Consider the following 14465-nt stretch of genomic DNA (forward strand, 5'->3'; position numbering starts at 1 on the left):
ACTTACTGGCTGTATAACTTTACACAAGTTACTCAACTTGTTTGTGTTTGTGCCTTAGTTTCCTCACCTGAGGAATGAGGATGATAACAGAAGTACCCATCTCATAGGACTGCCATGAGGATTAAATGAGTTCATGTACATAAAGCGCTTAATATAGTGCTTGGTTGGCCAGTTAGCTCAGCTGATTAGAGCACGGTGCTGATATCACCAAGGTTCAGGGTTTGATCCCTGTACTGGCCAGCCATAAAAAAAAAAAAAAAAAAAGGCAGTGCCTTTAAGCAGTAAAGACTCTATATGTGTTAGCTACTTTTTTTTTAAACTTTGCATGCATGTTGTCCTTTACATTAACGAGTAAGAGGATCATTCATTAGAGAAAAAAGTATGAAAATTCAATTTACAAATTTTATATATACACAGAGAGAGCTAGAGAAAGAGACAGCTCAAAAGAGAGAGGAGGATGTGGGAGGAAAAGCTACAGAGCAAGCCTTGGCAGGAGTAGAGGAGAACACCTGCTGTGTGTGTATTGGGGGGCGGGGGGAGCTTCCCACCCCAACCCTGAATGAGCCTTTCAGGATCAGAAGAGAGAAGGAGAGCCCTCAAGACCAAGGGAGATGGAGAGGAGCAGAAAGTGTGTACACTGGAGGAGAGGACGGAAGAAATGGGAGAATGAGAAAAAATGGTGTGGAAGGTAGAAGAAGAGATGCAGGGAAGAGAAATCAGAAGGAGGAACTGTAACGGAGTGCTTACAATAGGAAAGGAAAAATCAAACTGTCTTGATGAAAAAGTCCCAATTCTAATGACCAGAATTCTAACCAAACCCATCATGAGTGTTTGGCTTCCAACTCTTTCCTCTCACCAAAATTAAAGATAGGGCCTGATTTGATAAATAAGAAGGCATTAAAAAAATTTTTTTTGGACAATAAATCAGTAAGTGTTTTTTAGCATGTAATTCAAAAAGAGGTGAAAGAATTCAGTGATATTGCTTTAACAACACTCCTTCAATCCCCATCAACTTTTTATGTAAACAAGGTTTCTCAAAACTTAGAAGACAAATGAAACTCAGTCCTTCTTTTAGTAATAATCATCAATGGCACTTGAACAAATTGGGGAGAAAGGCACTACGCACCTCAGTAAGCAGTGCATTCACTATAAAAGTTGATGTCTAATACTTTATACAATTTGTAATATTTGTTTGTTTGATCAATTACATACTAAAAGTAATTAAACAGCAACCCAGAAACAATATTTAAGACTTCTTAAAATTTAATAGAAAATTACATTCAAAAGAAACTTTTAAGTCTGTAATTTCTATTTATATACATTTCTGTTACAGGAAAATATTACAGGTAGATCAATAAGGATTTCAAGCAAGAAAATACATTATATAACGATAAAATTATGTGGATGATATGGAATTTAAGTAGAAGTTCACAGAGAAAATAAATAAAATTTCTCATCATTAATAAAAAGCTTATTTATGTATTTTGAAATCAATGATGTTAAGTAACAAATCATTATATTTAGATTCCACAGAATACATTTTAAAAGATAAAACAGTTTTGTTTTAAAAATAACTATATAATATTTTAGAAATTATATTCTTTATAATCACTTAAACTTACGATGAAAAATGTTGAATGTTAATCTTAAAAATGTGTGAGGAGGTACATATTTTTCAGATATTTTTGTATGGGTTATACAAGCAAAAACGTTTATAGATCACTGCTACAGAAATTGTGTGACTCAGCCCTCTACCAATGACTTAGGTAAATGTACAGCATTAAAAGTGAAAGGTCCTAACCTATCAATAAAAAAGATGCAAGATTGCTGAGAATACCTCAGAATCATGTAACAGATGCTTAGTTACTTTACCATGGTCAAGAGGAAATCTAAAATCACTTTAAAAGGCCCAAGGTCTTAACCCAACTAAGAATTGCAGGCACTATGCTAATCATGTAATCTCAAGCTGAAGCAATGGAAATAAATTAGAATTGAGTTTTTTTCATACAGAAGGGGGAAAAAAGTGGTATTCTACTTTCAGGAAGACATAGATCAACAGATCTCAATGGCATTCTTCTGACTGCACAGGAGACACAGTTCCTATCTACCTATGTAGGAACCTAAGGATTTGAACATTATTGTACAAAAGACTGGAAAGGGTGATGGGCAAAAGAAAGATATAGCAGGATAAAATGCTACCTCCAAGGCTGACATATATAATCACATTAGGAACTGCACTATAATTAAAAGACATCAAATACTGGCATAAAACACTTACACTCCAATTACCTAAAACAAAAATTTCTTGTCCATAAAAAGAAAAGGTTAAAACTAGATCACTGCCAAAATAATTTCCAGTTTAAAATATCAGTAATTGTGACTTCACTATTCACTGAATGCATGTTTGAGAATACATAAATGTAATAAATCCCTTTCCAACTTAAACAGTACTAAATTTTTATTTTCCTTCCATACTAATATACCGTACTCCTCTCACGAGAAACTCACATAAGAGAATTTCAAACCTGTGGAGTCACTAAGGAATGTTGCCTGAAAATTTTAGTAAATACCAAAATTTTCAGAACATCCTTTCTGTGTTTAACCACAGAAGTAGTTTTCCAACTTCTAACAACACAGAGAGAGTGCTCGCTTCGGCAGCACATATACTAACAACACAGAGAGAGAGTGATCCTAGATATCAAAGGCCAGCATCAATCCATGTTTGTAAGATGAGGGACAAAGGATTCTGCTTTGCAGAAATGGGTTTCTCTTTTGCTTAATCTAGACCACGGAGTCTAGTACTGCTGCGTACCATACCACTCAATATTTCTCTCTTGGTTCTTTCCCTAAGTTCCTTCTCTAGGTTTGCCATAAGACTTCATCTACTCAGAAACATTTGTCATTCCAGCAGAAAATCTTCAAAATATTTCCTTCAGGGCTCCTTTCTGCTGTGCTATCATTCAGTGATTTTCTTTCATGAAGACACTGGATTGCAGTGAAAAGTGACATAGAAAAAAAGAATTGTAGCTAATGAAATTTTAAAGCAGACATAAAAAGGAAACCCACAGCTGAAAAAGTTCAAATTCATGATTTCTTATAAACCACCATTTGAGCTAAGCAAAATTAAACTGCAACTGAAGCCCTGGCAGGTCAGAATCTAATACACAATTAGTCACCATATAATAACTCTGAGCAATATCAACTCTTTAGAATGAAGAATTAACCTTTTCATACACACCCAACAGTGGTCTACTTCATGCCTACCCATATCTGAAAATTAATTTTTGGCTTATTATTCATTCCCAAAACACTCAGACTGAAGGTTTCCCACAGTATTTTAGGCTATTCAACCTGCAGAATTTTTTCAATATTCACAATTAGCCACTGGCTGGATATTATTCCCAATCATTTACCATTTAACACTTAAGTGTTCCCTATTCATATCTCCTCCAGTTCTTACCATTCTTCTCTCAAGTCCTACATCCATGCCTGCCTTCCCAGTTCTTGCTTTCTGATTGCTGCCCCAGTTCACAGACTATCTTCCCCTACCTAGGAATCTTTATACCCAAGTTTTCCCCCGCTTCTTTTCAATATTCACTAAACATAGGCTCCTCTTCCTCATTAATCCTTTCCTGGATTACGCCTCAGAAATAGCAGGAATGCACAATACTGCATTAAGAGACATAACAGGTGTTCTAGACCTCTGGTATTCTCCTTAAGCCTCATATCCTGTCCAGCCATCAACACAAGAATCTAAGAGTTGTGTTCAGTTGTTTTTAAAATGAAAGTTAAAAGTAATACAATATGGTACTAACAATGTATAGAATCTATGTCACACCCAAGGAAAGGAAAGCACCCTGGTGAGCAGCAGAGAAGAGGCTTGCTTACCTCTAAGCTAGGTTTTCTGACTAAATTAGTGCTAGTACACACTTTAATGGATGGAATATTTTTGAAAATTAAAAATTATTCCAAAAACTTACCCAAGAAATTAGGATATAGATGGTCAATATTGTCCACAACATAGTTACACTTGGGGCATCTATTATTGTCCTCCAAACTCTGATGAATACACTTGTAGCTATTGGCAGGGAAAAAATAAAACAGGATTAATCAATGAAAAAGTAATAAACTCGTCACAAATGCCTGTTAGTGTTCTATTTCTCATTTTCAACATAAATAATCTAACAATTAAATTTATTTCAGCTTGTATTTTTACATCATAAACAAGATACATAGGGCATTTGTTGAACAATAGTATACAAAAGTTATTTCAAAATAAACTTGAATAACAAGCGTACTGAATAGAAAATTTTGTAAACATACTAAATTTTACATTTCTGCATAACAACACTAGAAAAACAAAAGCTTGTGGTTTATTTAAGCAAATAGACTATCTGTTTTCTTGGAGTGCTGATATCCTTAATACACAAAGAGCTCATTAAAATAAAAAAAAATTTTAAAAAACCCCAGAAAACTTAACCAAAGACAAAAATCAGTCAATAAGCATGAGTAAATCACCACCTTCACTACTAACCAAAAAAAAACATAAACCCTAGGAAACTGACTAAATGTATTTGTAAATATAAATCTAATGCAATGCTACAGAACCAATAAATATCATATTATAATATGTATGCCATGAAAAACAATCTATTAATAGTTTCACTAGAGAAATGTGATTACAGGAAATTTTTCCTTTCTTACATTTTATGTATACATCTGTAATGTTGTACCTTTTACAACTGTGTTTTACCTTATAATAAAAAACTCTTTAAATACTATTTAACCAAATCGCAGAAAAATATCAAACTGACATGAGAAAAAAATCACTATATCACTATATTGCTGAATAAAAATTACTATCTATATTGTGGATACAATATAATCCCCTTTCTGTTAAAAAAAAAATGCATATGTGTACATTTAAAATAAACTAAAAAAGACATTCACCACAAAGTTAACAGTATTTATCCCTGGATAATATAATTATGGGAAATGTTTTCTTTGTAGATGTCTTTAATTCAAGTTTCTATAGTAAATATGCATTATTTCTAACAATCAGAAAAAAAATTTTTCCTAAGAAATTACAGGATGATTTATAAAGATCATTTCTAAGAAGAAAGTACCTCTTTTATTCTATGTCCAAATTACTAAAAGTTTACTTTTATAAACTGAAGCTAAATTTTACATCTACCTACCCCCCTCCACCCTATCAAAAGAAAAAGAAAGAAACCCTACACCCATCAGGTTTTCCTGCTCTAGTTTTCAACTACTTTCTCATCTCACATTTGTTACTTTCAAGATAAGTTAAAAAAAAAAAAAAAGGGGAGGGGTGGAGGTATGGAGAATAAAAGTAACAGTGGTCTTTGACACAGCACAGGGACCTAAAGATTAAAGTAAATCCCTGATACATAACAGATATTCAAATATCTGTTGAACAAATGACTTACACAGTATTCCAGAAACAATATCATCACCTATATTAACTATGACAAGGCTAGGATTACCATATCATCAGAAGATATGCTCCATCTATATCCAACTAAAAATGTCCTACATAAAAATTTCAATGAAGGAAATAATATACTAAATGTTTTTGTTTTCATTTCTATTACAAGGCAGAAGCATAACATAAATATGCAAATACAACAGACTAAAAATTCCAACATGGAGAAATTTATAGTCTGTTTAGGGGAAAAGGAAATGAGTTAACATTACATGACAAGATTTAACCCTTTAAAAAAAAAATCAGCAAATTCAAATAAAACAAGTCATGAAGGAGAGAATCTAGGAAGGTTATTAAATATGAGAGATGGGTTGACAGATAAGCAGAAAGAGGACATTCTGGGTTTTAGCAAATAGCTTTTGTAAAAAAAAAAAGGTAATTTATTTAAATGAGCAAATAATATAACAAAATGAGTAAATAATATGACAACAAGCTAAATCAGAGGAGGAGTCTATCAATACATAAAAAATTATTCTAGAATCTAGTAGAGCATCTGTGATGGTTAATTCTAGGTGTCAATTTGGTTAGATTACAGAATGCCAAGAAACCTGGTAAAGCTGTCTTTTTAGGTGTGTACATGAGGATGTTTCTATTAGATATTAGCATGAGAGCCTAACGGACTGGGCGAGAAAGATCCACCCTCAATATAGGTGGGAACGATCCAGTCCTCTGGGAGCCTGGAGAGAACAAAAAACAAAGAAAAAATGCAAGGGGCTCTCTCTGTTGTGGAATATATTATAAAGCATATGTACTTCACAGGGTCTGGTTTTCCAAAGCCTTGCATTTTCAAATATTGACCTTGCAAGGACAGGGAATTTTCCCCAGGCTATTGAGTCTCTGTTGCAAGATAAGAAGTGGGGCACAGCAAGGTTGCTGGCTCAAAGATAGATTAATTACTGACTGATATTTAAGTTGCTGGAAAACTGCTAAAGGGAGAGGGAATGTTTGCTAAGATCAAGCTTTTGTTGATAGCCTTACTGGAATGTCATCTGACTTGTTTCACTGAAAGTTACCAGCCTATACTGTTAAACTATAACCCTACTTATGTTCTCTTCTGTAACTTCCTGGTCTGGAAAATAAATGCAGGAAGAGAACCCCAATTCGGGGTTGATTTCCCGAGGAAGGGATCCCTCTTGCTGGAGGGTTCCAGGGAAGTTAACCACTTTGGGGTCTCTCACTGCTCAGAAGAGATGGGCTTTGAGTAATCCTTTGCATCTCCGTCACCCAGGGGAAGAGGGGTGACAAATCCATGGGGGGCGAAGCAACACTCTGTCCACTGGAGCTGGGATTCACTCTTCTGTCCGTGTACATCAGGGCTTGAGACTCTTCAGCTTTTGGGTTCCAAGATTTACACCAAGGACACCATTGGCTTCCCTGGTTTTGACACCTTTGGACTTGGACTGAGCCATGCTAACAGCATCCAGTTTGCAGACGGCCTATCTTGGGACTTCCCTTTGCAATCATGTAAGCTAATTCCCCTAATAAAGCCCTTCTTATATATAACATATCCTATTGATTTAGTCCCTCTGGAGAACCCTAACAGAGTATCCTCCTTTCCTTTCTTAAGCATCCTAATCATATCCCATTTCAACAAGCTTACTACCACACTATCCCTCCCAGAAGAAAACACAGTCTGGGACACAGCCAGAAGGAACTGTCCTCAGCAACTAAAGTTTGAGTGACTTTTCTGCCATGTACCTGATAATATCTATTTATTATAAAATTGAAATGTATCAAATTACATACCACTGTATAAAACTTAAGTGACAACAAGATGCATTGAGTTTATCTTATAGCATCTACTACCTTACTTCCACCCCAGAATAAACATGCCCTAGTTAGAGAAATAGTCACTATGTTAACTTGCACTTATCTCTGTATGTGCCAGTCAGCTCCTCTTCTATTTGCTCATTAAAAGCAGGGATTTGTTCTACTCATCTCTGTACTCTTACACCTAGCATAAAATCCTGTTAAAGATTTGGAACTCAATAAATGCTGAATGCATAAAGGAATAGATATAACCAAGAAACCAACATACTTCTCCTACCTTCTGGGTCATATAAAACACTAAGAGAAATTCTTAATATTTCTTACCCCAGTAACTCTAATTCGTTCTCATTCGCCCAACCTACTTGACCATCACCAGTTCAGGTACAACACTTTGGATGCCAAGAGAAGGATTAGCACCTAGACCAGTGATCCAAAATAGGTGGGCATAAATAGGTAAAAGTGATACATGTCTTATGTCCACCTGAGTTTTCAAACTACTCATGCTGCAACTCTTAAAAAGAATTATGTACTACCACATTGTGCTGACATAAATGGGTGACTACTTCCTCTTTTAAGTATATATCTGATAATAATGGATATTTCTCTATACATGTATATGGTTATCTAGCTCTTCTATTATGCATATACCTTCCTACAAAGTACAAATATATTTTTCTATCTGTATAAACAGGAATGAGTAGATATAGAAAACTGAGTACTCAGAAAATTCTAGAAAAAGAAGGAATTATAACAATAAGGACAAATCACTACCAGTAACATACAATAATCAGGTATAAAGAAAAGAGTTCTCAAGTGGAAATAAATAAAATGAGAGAAGTTCCTGCTTCAACCTGTTACTAGTAAAGACTTATTTATATGTGGGATGAGGGATAAACAGTTGATATGGTCCAATCTGATTTAGTGCTAATAATTTGGACGGAGCTCTGAAGGATATATTGCTTGGCTCCAGCTTACCAGCCAGGATTCAAGTTAGAAGAGAATTGACACAACAGGCTGTTAATTACTTAAGTTCCATAGGCCTCACATGTTAGAATAGGATAAATACTTATGAACTTTTGCTTTAAATAAAACTGCAAAAAAGCTTCACAGTACAGCAAGCCTAACATAAAGACTGTCAACTTCTAGTTTTATTAGCTCCTGCCAATGTTATAGTCTCTATCCTATCAAAAACCTGCTCTCTGGTAGGTATCTTAAAAGATAGTGACATAAGGGTATGACATAGTAATAACTTAAATTGTAACAAGTATCTAAGCCTAAACTGTTTTAATGTGAGAAAAAAACAGCTACTTAAGAAACCAATGGGGCTTTACAACAATGACCTAAGGACACCATGGAGATTACAGTATTCACTGAAAAGGCCAAAACTGTAGAGTTATAAGGTCAATCAGTAATTTATTACACTTCACAACATAGTGAAGTAAGATTACTGAACTGATGAAGAAACTTTTTAAATGTCACAGTGAATACATAAGTTAGAAGAGGACACCAGGAATAATAAAAACTCCACCTAATCTGTTTTGCACTTCAACACTTTTAAATCTACAAAAGAAAAGGAAGTGAAGGAGTAGGAAGAGGATGAGGAAAAGGAAGGAGGGGGAAGAAGAAGGAAGAGGGATGAAGAGGGATAAAGAGGGAGGAAGAGGGATGAAGAGGGAGGAAGAGGAAGTAAAAGGGAAAAAGAGGGAAGAAAAGAAGGAAGAGGAAAGAAGAGAAGGAAGAGGAGCAAGAGTGGGGTAGCAGAAGAGGTAAGTGGAGTGACTGGACAAAGGTCAGTGAAGTTTTAGAGCCAGAAGTAGAATCCTGGTCTACCAACCTTAAGAGCTTGCTCTTTTAGCTCTAGATCAGTAGTTCTTACCTGAGGGTAATTTTGCCACCCCCAAGAAATATCGGGCAAAGTCTGGAGACATTTTTGGTTATCACAGCTGGGGGAAGAGGAGTTACTAATATATAGAAGCCAGGAACACTGCTAAATAATCTACAGTGCATAGAATAGTCACCCACAACAAAAAATTATCTGGTCTAATATGTCAATAGTGCCAAGCTTACTCTAGATCACCCAATTTTCCAGAGTAATCAAAATCCAAAATCTCTGAGAGAAGTAAATGGTTTCCTTTTTTTTTTTAAAGATGACCGGTAAGGGGATCTTAACCCTTGACTTGGTGTTGTCAGCACCACGCTCAGCCAGTGAGCGAACCGGCCATCCGTATATGGGATCCGAACCCGGGGCCTTGGTGTTATCAGCACCGCACTCTCCCGAGTGAGCCACGGGCCGGCCCCAGTAAATGGTTTCCTATGGAAGGCTAATGTGCTGAGTCAATTTATGGACCAAAGAGAACACTATTGCTAAACAATCAGCCTGAAAAGATCAAGACCATAATCCATCAGCCTAAACGCAAAATTCACATGACCACAATTTCATTAGCAATACAGAGAAAAAAGTGATTCATAAGTCATAAAGTCAATGCAATGATGTACAAGAAAATAAAAATTATTCAAGGCAAAATGGTCTTCAAAAAAAACTATCAAAAAGATTTTGAAAGAATATACAATAATTCCTTACCAGTGACGACCTCCAAGGAGGTAGGCAAGAAAGACCAGGGGAAGAGGGACATTTACATTTCACATTACATCTTACTATACAATAAAAGTTGCTTTTTTAGCCAAGAGCATACATTGCTCTTATTCTTTTGATACTTTTTTTATTTTATAATAAAGAACATAGATAATGCAAACTAAGAAAGTTATTTTTATTCTAAACTTCTTTTGCAATGACTATCAGATTGGATATATAAGGGTACTTCAAAAAGTTTGTGGAAAAATAGAATTAAAAGATAATACTAATCTTTCCATGAACTTTTTGAAGTACCCTCATACCTATCACTGAAACATCATGCTCCAGATGAAACTAAAAAACTTACAGACTGGTGTTGACACCCAATACTCTTCATGACTAAGGGATATCAACCTGTGAGATATCTTATTCAACTTCAGCATAAAATTATGGGCCTAACCTCAGTATGAATTAGATCATAAGGACTATTAGAACAGAACAGGATGAGCCGGCCCATGGCTCACTTGGGAGAGTGTGGTGCTGATAACACCAAGACCACGGGTTCGGATCCCTATATAGGGATGGCCGGTTAGCTCACTTGGAAGAGTGTGGTGCTGACAATACCAAGTCAAGAGTTAAGATCTCCTTACTGGTCATCTTAAAAAAAAAAAAAAAAGAACAGAACAGAAATACCAAGGCTGAAATAATATGCCAACCTAGTAGGTAATTTACGATGAAGACTCATCACAAATACAATGTACCACTCCCAGTCAAAAAACAAGCAAAAACAGGAATTAAAAATACACAGATTACAAACCCATTAGGATGGCTACTATCAAACAAACAAACAGAAATGACAAGTCATGGCAAGGATGCGGAAAAATCGCAACCATTGAGCACTGTTGGTGAGAACATAAAATGATGCAGCCACTATGGAAAATAGTATGGCAGTTCCTCAAAAGATTAAAAATAAAGTTAACATATGATCCAGCAATTCCTCTTCTTGGTATATATACAAAAGAATTGAAAGCAGGATCCCAAAGAGCTATTTGTATACCCATGTTCATAGCAACATTATTCACAACAGCCAAGAGGTAGAAGCAACTTTAGTATGCGACAGTAGATTAAAGGATAAACAAAATGTGGTATACACATACAATGGAATATTATTTAGTCAGCCTTAAAAAAGAAATTCTGACACGTGCTACAACATGAATGAACATTGAAGACACTATGCTAAGTGAAATAAGCCAGTCATAAAGAGACAATAAATTATCCCATTTATATGAGGTATCTAGAGTAGTCAGGTTCATAAAAACAGAAAGTAGAATGATGGTTGCCAAGGGCTATGGCAAAGTGGATATGGGGAGTAGTTGTTCAATGGTTATAGAATTACAGCTTTGCAAGATTAAAAAGTTCTGGAGATAATTAGACAGGAATATGAACATACTTAACACTACAGTTAAGACTATATTCTGTATTATGTGTATTTTACCACAATTAAAAAAATTTTAAATACAGGCTAATGTGACATGACAGAACCTCAAGATAACAGTAAGCAAAGTGTTAAAGAAGAGAATACAAAACTTTTTAATCCTTTTCCAATGTTCTTCTCAGCCTGCTTTATTGGGCATCCTACCTATCACAAATGAGTAACTGGTGCTTCATGCTTGGTCCTGAATACCCAGAACCCCCAACTTTCTAAAATGACAATCAAAGTTCTTTAACAATTAATAAATGCAAAAGTTTTAAAATCCACCTGTAAGGCTGTGGCAAATCTAAATATTTCACAAGAATTTATGCATCAACCATACTTAACTATCTTGAACTGTCAATCCTGTAAAGATGTATCAGTCAAGGAAACAATGATTACAAGATAACCAAAATTAGCTTAAAAAGCCTAACTTCTCATTGGTTACATTTACACATAAGTTTAAAAAATGTCAAAAGACTATTTCACTGAATAAAAAATCATCTTACCAAAAGCTGTGACCACATTTTGTCATGTATGCTTCCTCAATCATATCAAAGCAGATGGGGCTAAAAAGAAAATAGAAAGATAATTAATACCTTTTTTTAAGTACAGTGATTACAAATTGGAAAAGGACAGAAACAATACCAATGAAATCATATTTTAATAGTTAAGAGCTATGTCTTCAAACATTCTATCGATGAGAGATGAAATTTCTATTGAGCTGAACTTTAGGGGATTGCCAGTAAAATGACAATGTATTCAAGATAACCCTAACGGCCAGCAAGCTCCAACATGAATTCAATGAGGAAATTTAAATGGTTCCAATATTTTAACTCAGTCCATAACTTTTAATGCAGTCAACAGAGCCTGTAAGAAAGTTCTACCATCTTCTTCCAGTATTCAAAATTACCTATGTAGACCTGCCAATCTAAATGCTCTCTTTTCTTTCCTATTCCAAGGAAAACTAATTTCCTAGGTGATAAATTTACAATTCCAGTCTCAACATACTTCTAGGTAATAAAGACAATAATAATGATAGTCAATACTTAAAGCAGAACAAACTATATCCATTAAACCCATGACATATATTAACTCATTTAGTCCTTTCAACAACACATTGAGGTAGTTAAGTACCTATTACTAGACCCATTTTATAGATAAGGAAACTGAGGCACAGAGCTGTCAAAGTCACATAGCTAGGAAGTAACAAAGTCAAAATTCAAATTCAGGTCTATGTTCTTAACCACTATCATATACTACTTTCCAATACTTTGAGTATATTTTACTAGAATTCTAATCCGGTTCTCCTTTGCTTTCCTATAGAGGATCAAAAGCAGAACATTCAAAATCCCAGCCTTCTTTGAAGTTAGGGTTAGCCATATACGACAAAGCCCTGACCAATGAAATCAGTCCCTGAGAAGACACTCTACCTGAACAAAAATACAAAGCCTTGTAAGAAGACATTTCATTTTATCATTCCCTTTTTTTCCTTCCTAAAACTCTGATGCAGCATCCAGAGATACAACAGCCATCTTGGGACCATGAAGTCAAAACCTTAAGCTAGGAAGACAGGATACTGGTTCCTTTATGATATCCTTGAGCAGCTATGTCAGTACTATTGCCTACCTCTGGACTTCTCATTACATGAGAAAAGTAAATCTTCATTTGCTCAAGCCAGTGTATATCACGTTTTCTGTTACTGGCATACAAATCCAATCCTTACTGATGATACAATGACACTTAAAACTGTAAATGAAAAATTCACTCATCCCTTCAAAAAAAATTTCCTGGACATAAACACTACCTTAGAATGTAGGGATGTAAAGTCTAATGGCAAAGTCAGACATGTTACACATGATTACAACACGATGAGAAAAAACATATAAAAAAAAAGAGGACACACGGGCTGCAATGGACATGAGAAAGACAACTGAGATCTGGGGGTTAGAGGAAAAGGAAGGGCAGAGAAGAACCAACAACCAATTCACTGAATATGTCAGGAGCTATTTAATATGATACAATACATATCTAATTCATACAATTTTGAGAAAGGGATATTTCAATATTTGAGGGTCTTCAATCAAGACATACATACCTCTTTGCAAATAAAAAAAGTAACTCCCTTAAGTTGGATGCAGCACCACAATCAAATGGTTTGGTGCCTTTAAGGAATTAGAAATATGAACTCTCTCTTACAGGCCCATAAGAGGGCACAAGCCTTAATGAGAAAAATGTAGACTGTAAGCCCAACTGTCCCCTTGACCAGACACAATGACTGTTCAGTGTACATCCTGCACAAGAGTATCTAATTGCCTTAGATGCCAAGTCTCCACAATTACCTGCTCAGAATTTTAAAAGGGAAAAAAATCTTTGGCAGATTTCCAAGTCACAGTAGCAACACACTTAACATAAACATTTCCATATTGTCCCTCCTAAAACCTATTAAAATGATAAGAAGTAAAAAGTGATTTAAAGCCACATTAATAAGGACAAAAGGAGTAGAACTGTTAGCGATAAAGATACCTGAACGAGTTCCCATAAGACAAAAAGCAGATACAGAAGTAACTGATGAATCAAGGTAGGGAAACCCACAGACAGAGTAAAACCCAAAAGGAAGCCAATCTACCCTGCATAACCCCAATACAAGGAGAGGCACAATACAAGGAGATGCTAATTATGATAAAAAGCAGTACTGAATGTGACTGAAAAGAGAGGGGTTAACTGGAAGCCTGAATATAAACAGGGCAGGGCTATTCAAAGTGTGGCTCGTGGACAAGTGCTGGTCCAAGTGTTACCAACTTCTGAAGAGGTAAGTACAAAAATGGAAAGTTTAGAACCTTCACTTTCTATAGCAATTTGACAGAATATGTTGTTGAATACAAGTTTTTAAATGGGGCCTGCTGTACTGTATTTATTTTTATAATTCTATTTTTTTGGTAGCAATCCATTTTCATTCTATTTTTTAAAATATCAATCTATGACAAAAAGACTTGGAAAAAATCATCTTTAATAACAGATAGCTGGAACAGCACTGACACAGAGGAAGCCAATCTCCTCCTACCTGTCCCAGAACAACCCAGCCAAGCATTTACCCTTTTGCCCCCAGACTGTTGATATAAAAAAGCTAAATCTTCATCTGTCAC

At 35.3% G+C, this 14465-nt stretch overlaps 1 protein-coding gene across 3 annotated transcripts in view; it reads right to left on the minus strand.

Moving 5' to 3' along the window:
* Positions 1–14465, minus strand: part of COP1 (COP1 E3 ubiquitin ligase) — a 277815-nt gene that overhangs the window by 221555 nt on the left and 41795 nt on the right. For all 3 annotated transcript variants that reach the window (XM_063104898.1, XM_063104897.1, XM_063104899.1), the window contains exons 2-3: positions 11829–11888; positions 3981–4078 (exon numbers count right to left, since the gene is read on the minus strand). In XM_063104898.1, coding sequence (XP_062960968.1) covers positions 3981–4078; positions 11829–11888 — 158 coding nt within the window. The remainder of the gene's footprint in view (positions 1–3980; positions 4079–11828; positions 11889–14465) is intronic.

Source organism: Cynocephalus volans, chromosome 8, assembly GCF_027409185.1.
Source record: "Cynocephalus volans isolate mCynVol1 chromosome 8, mCynVol1.pri, whole genome shotgun sequence".
Taxonomy (NCBI): domain Eukaryota; kingdom Metazoa; phylum Chordata; class Mammalia; order Dermoptera; family Cynocephalidae; genus Cynocephalus; species Cynocephalus volans.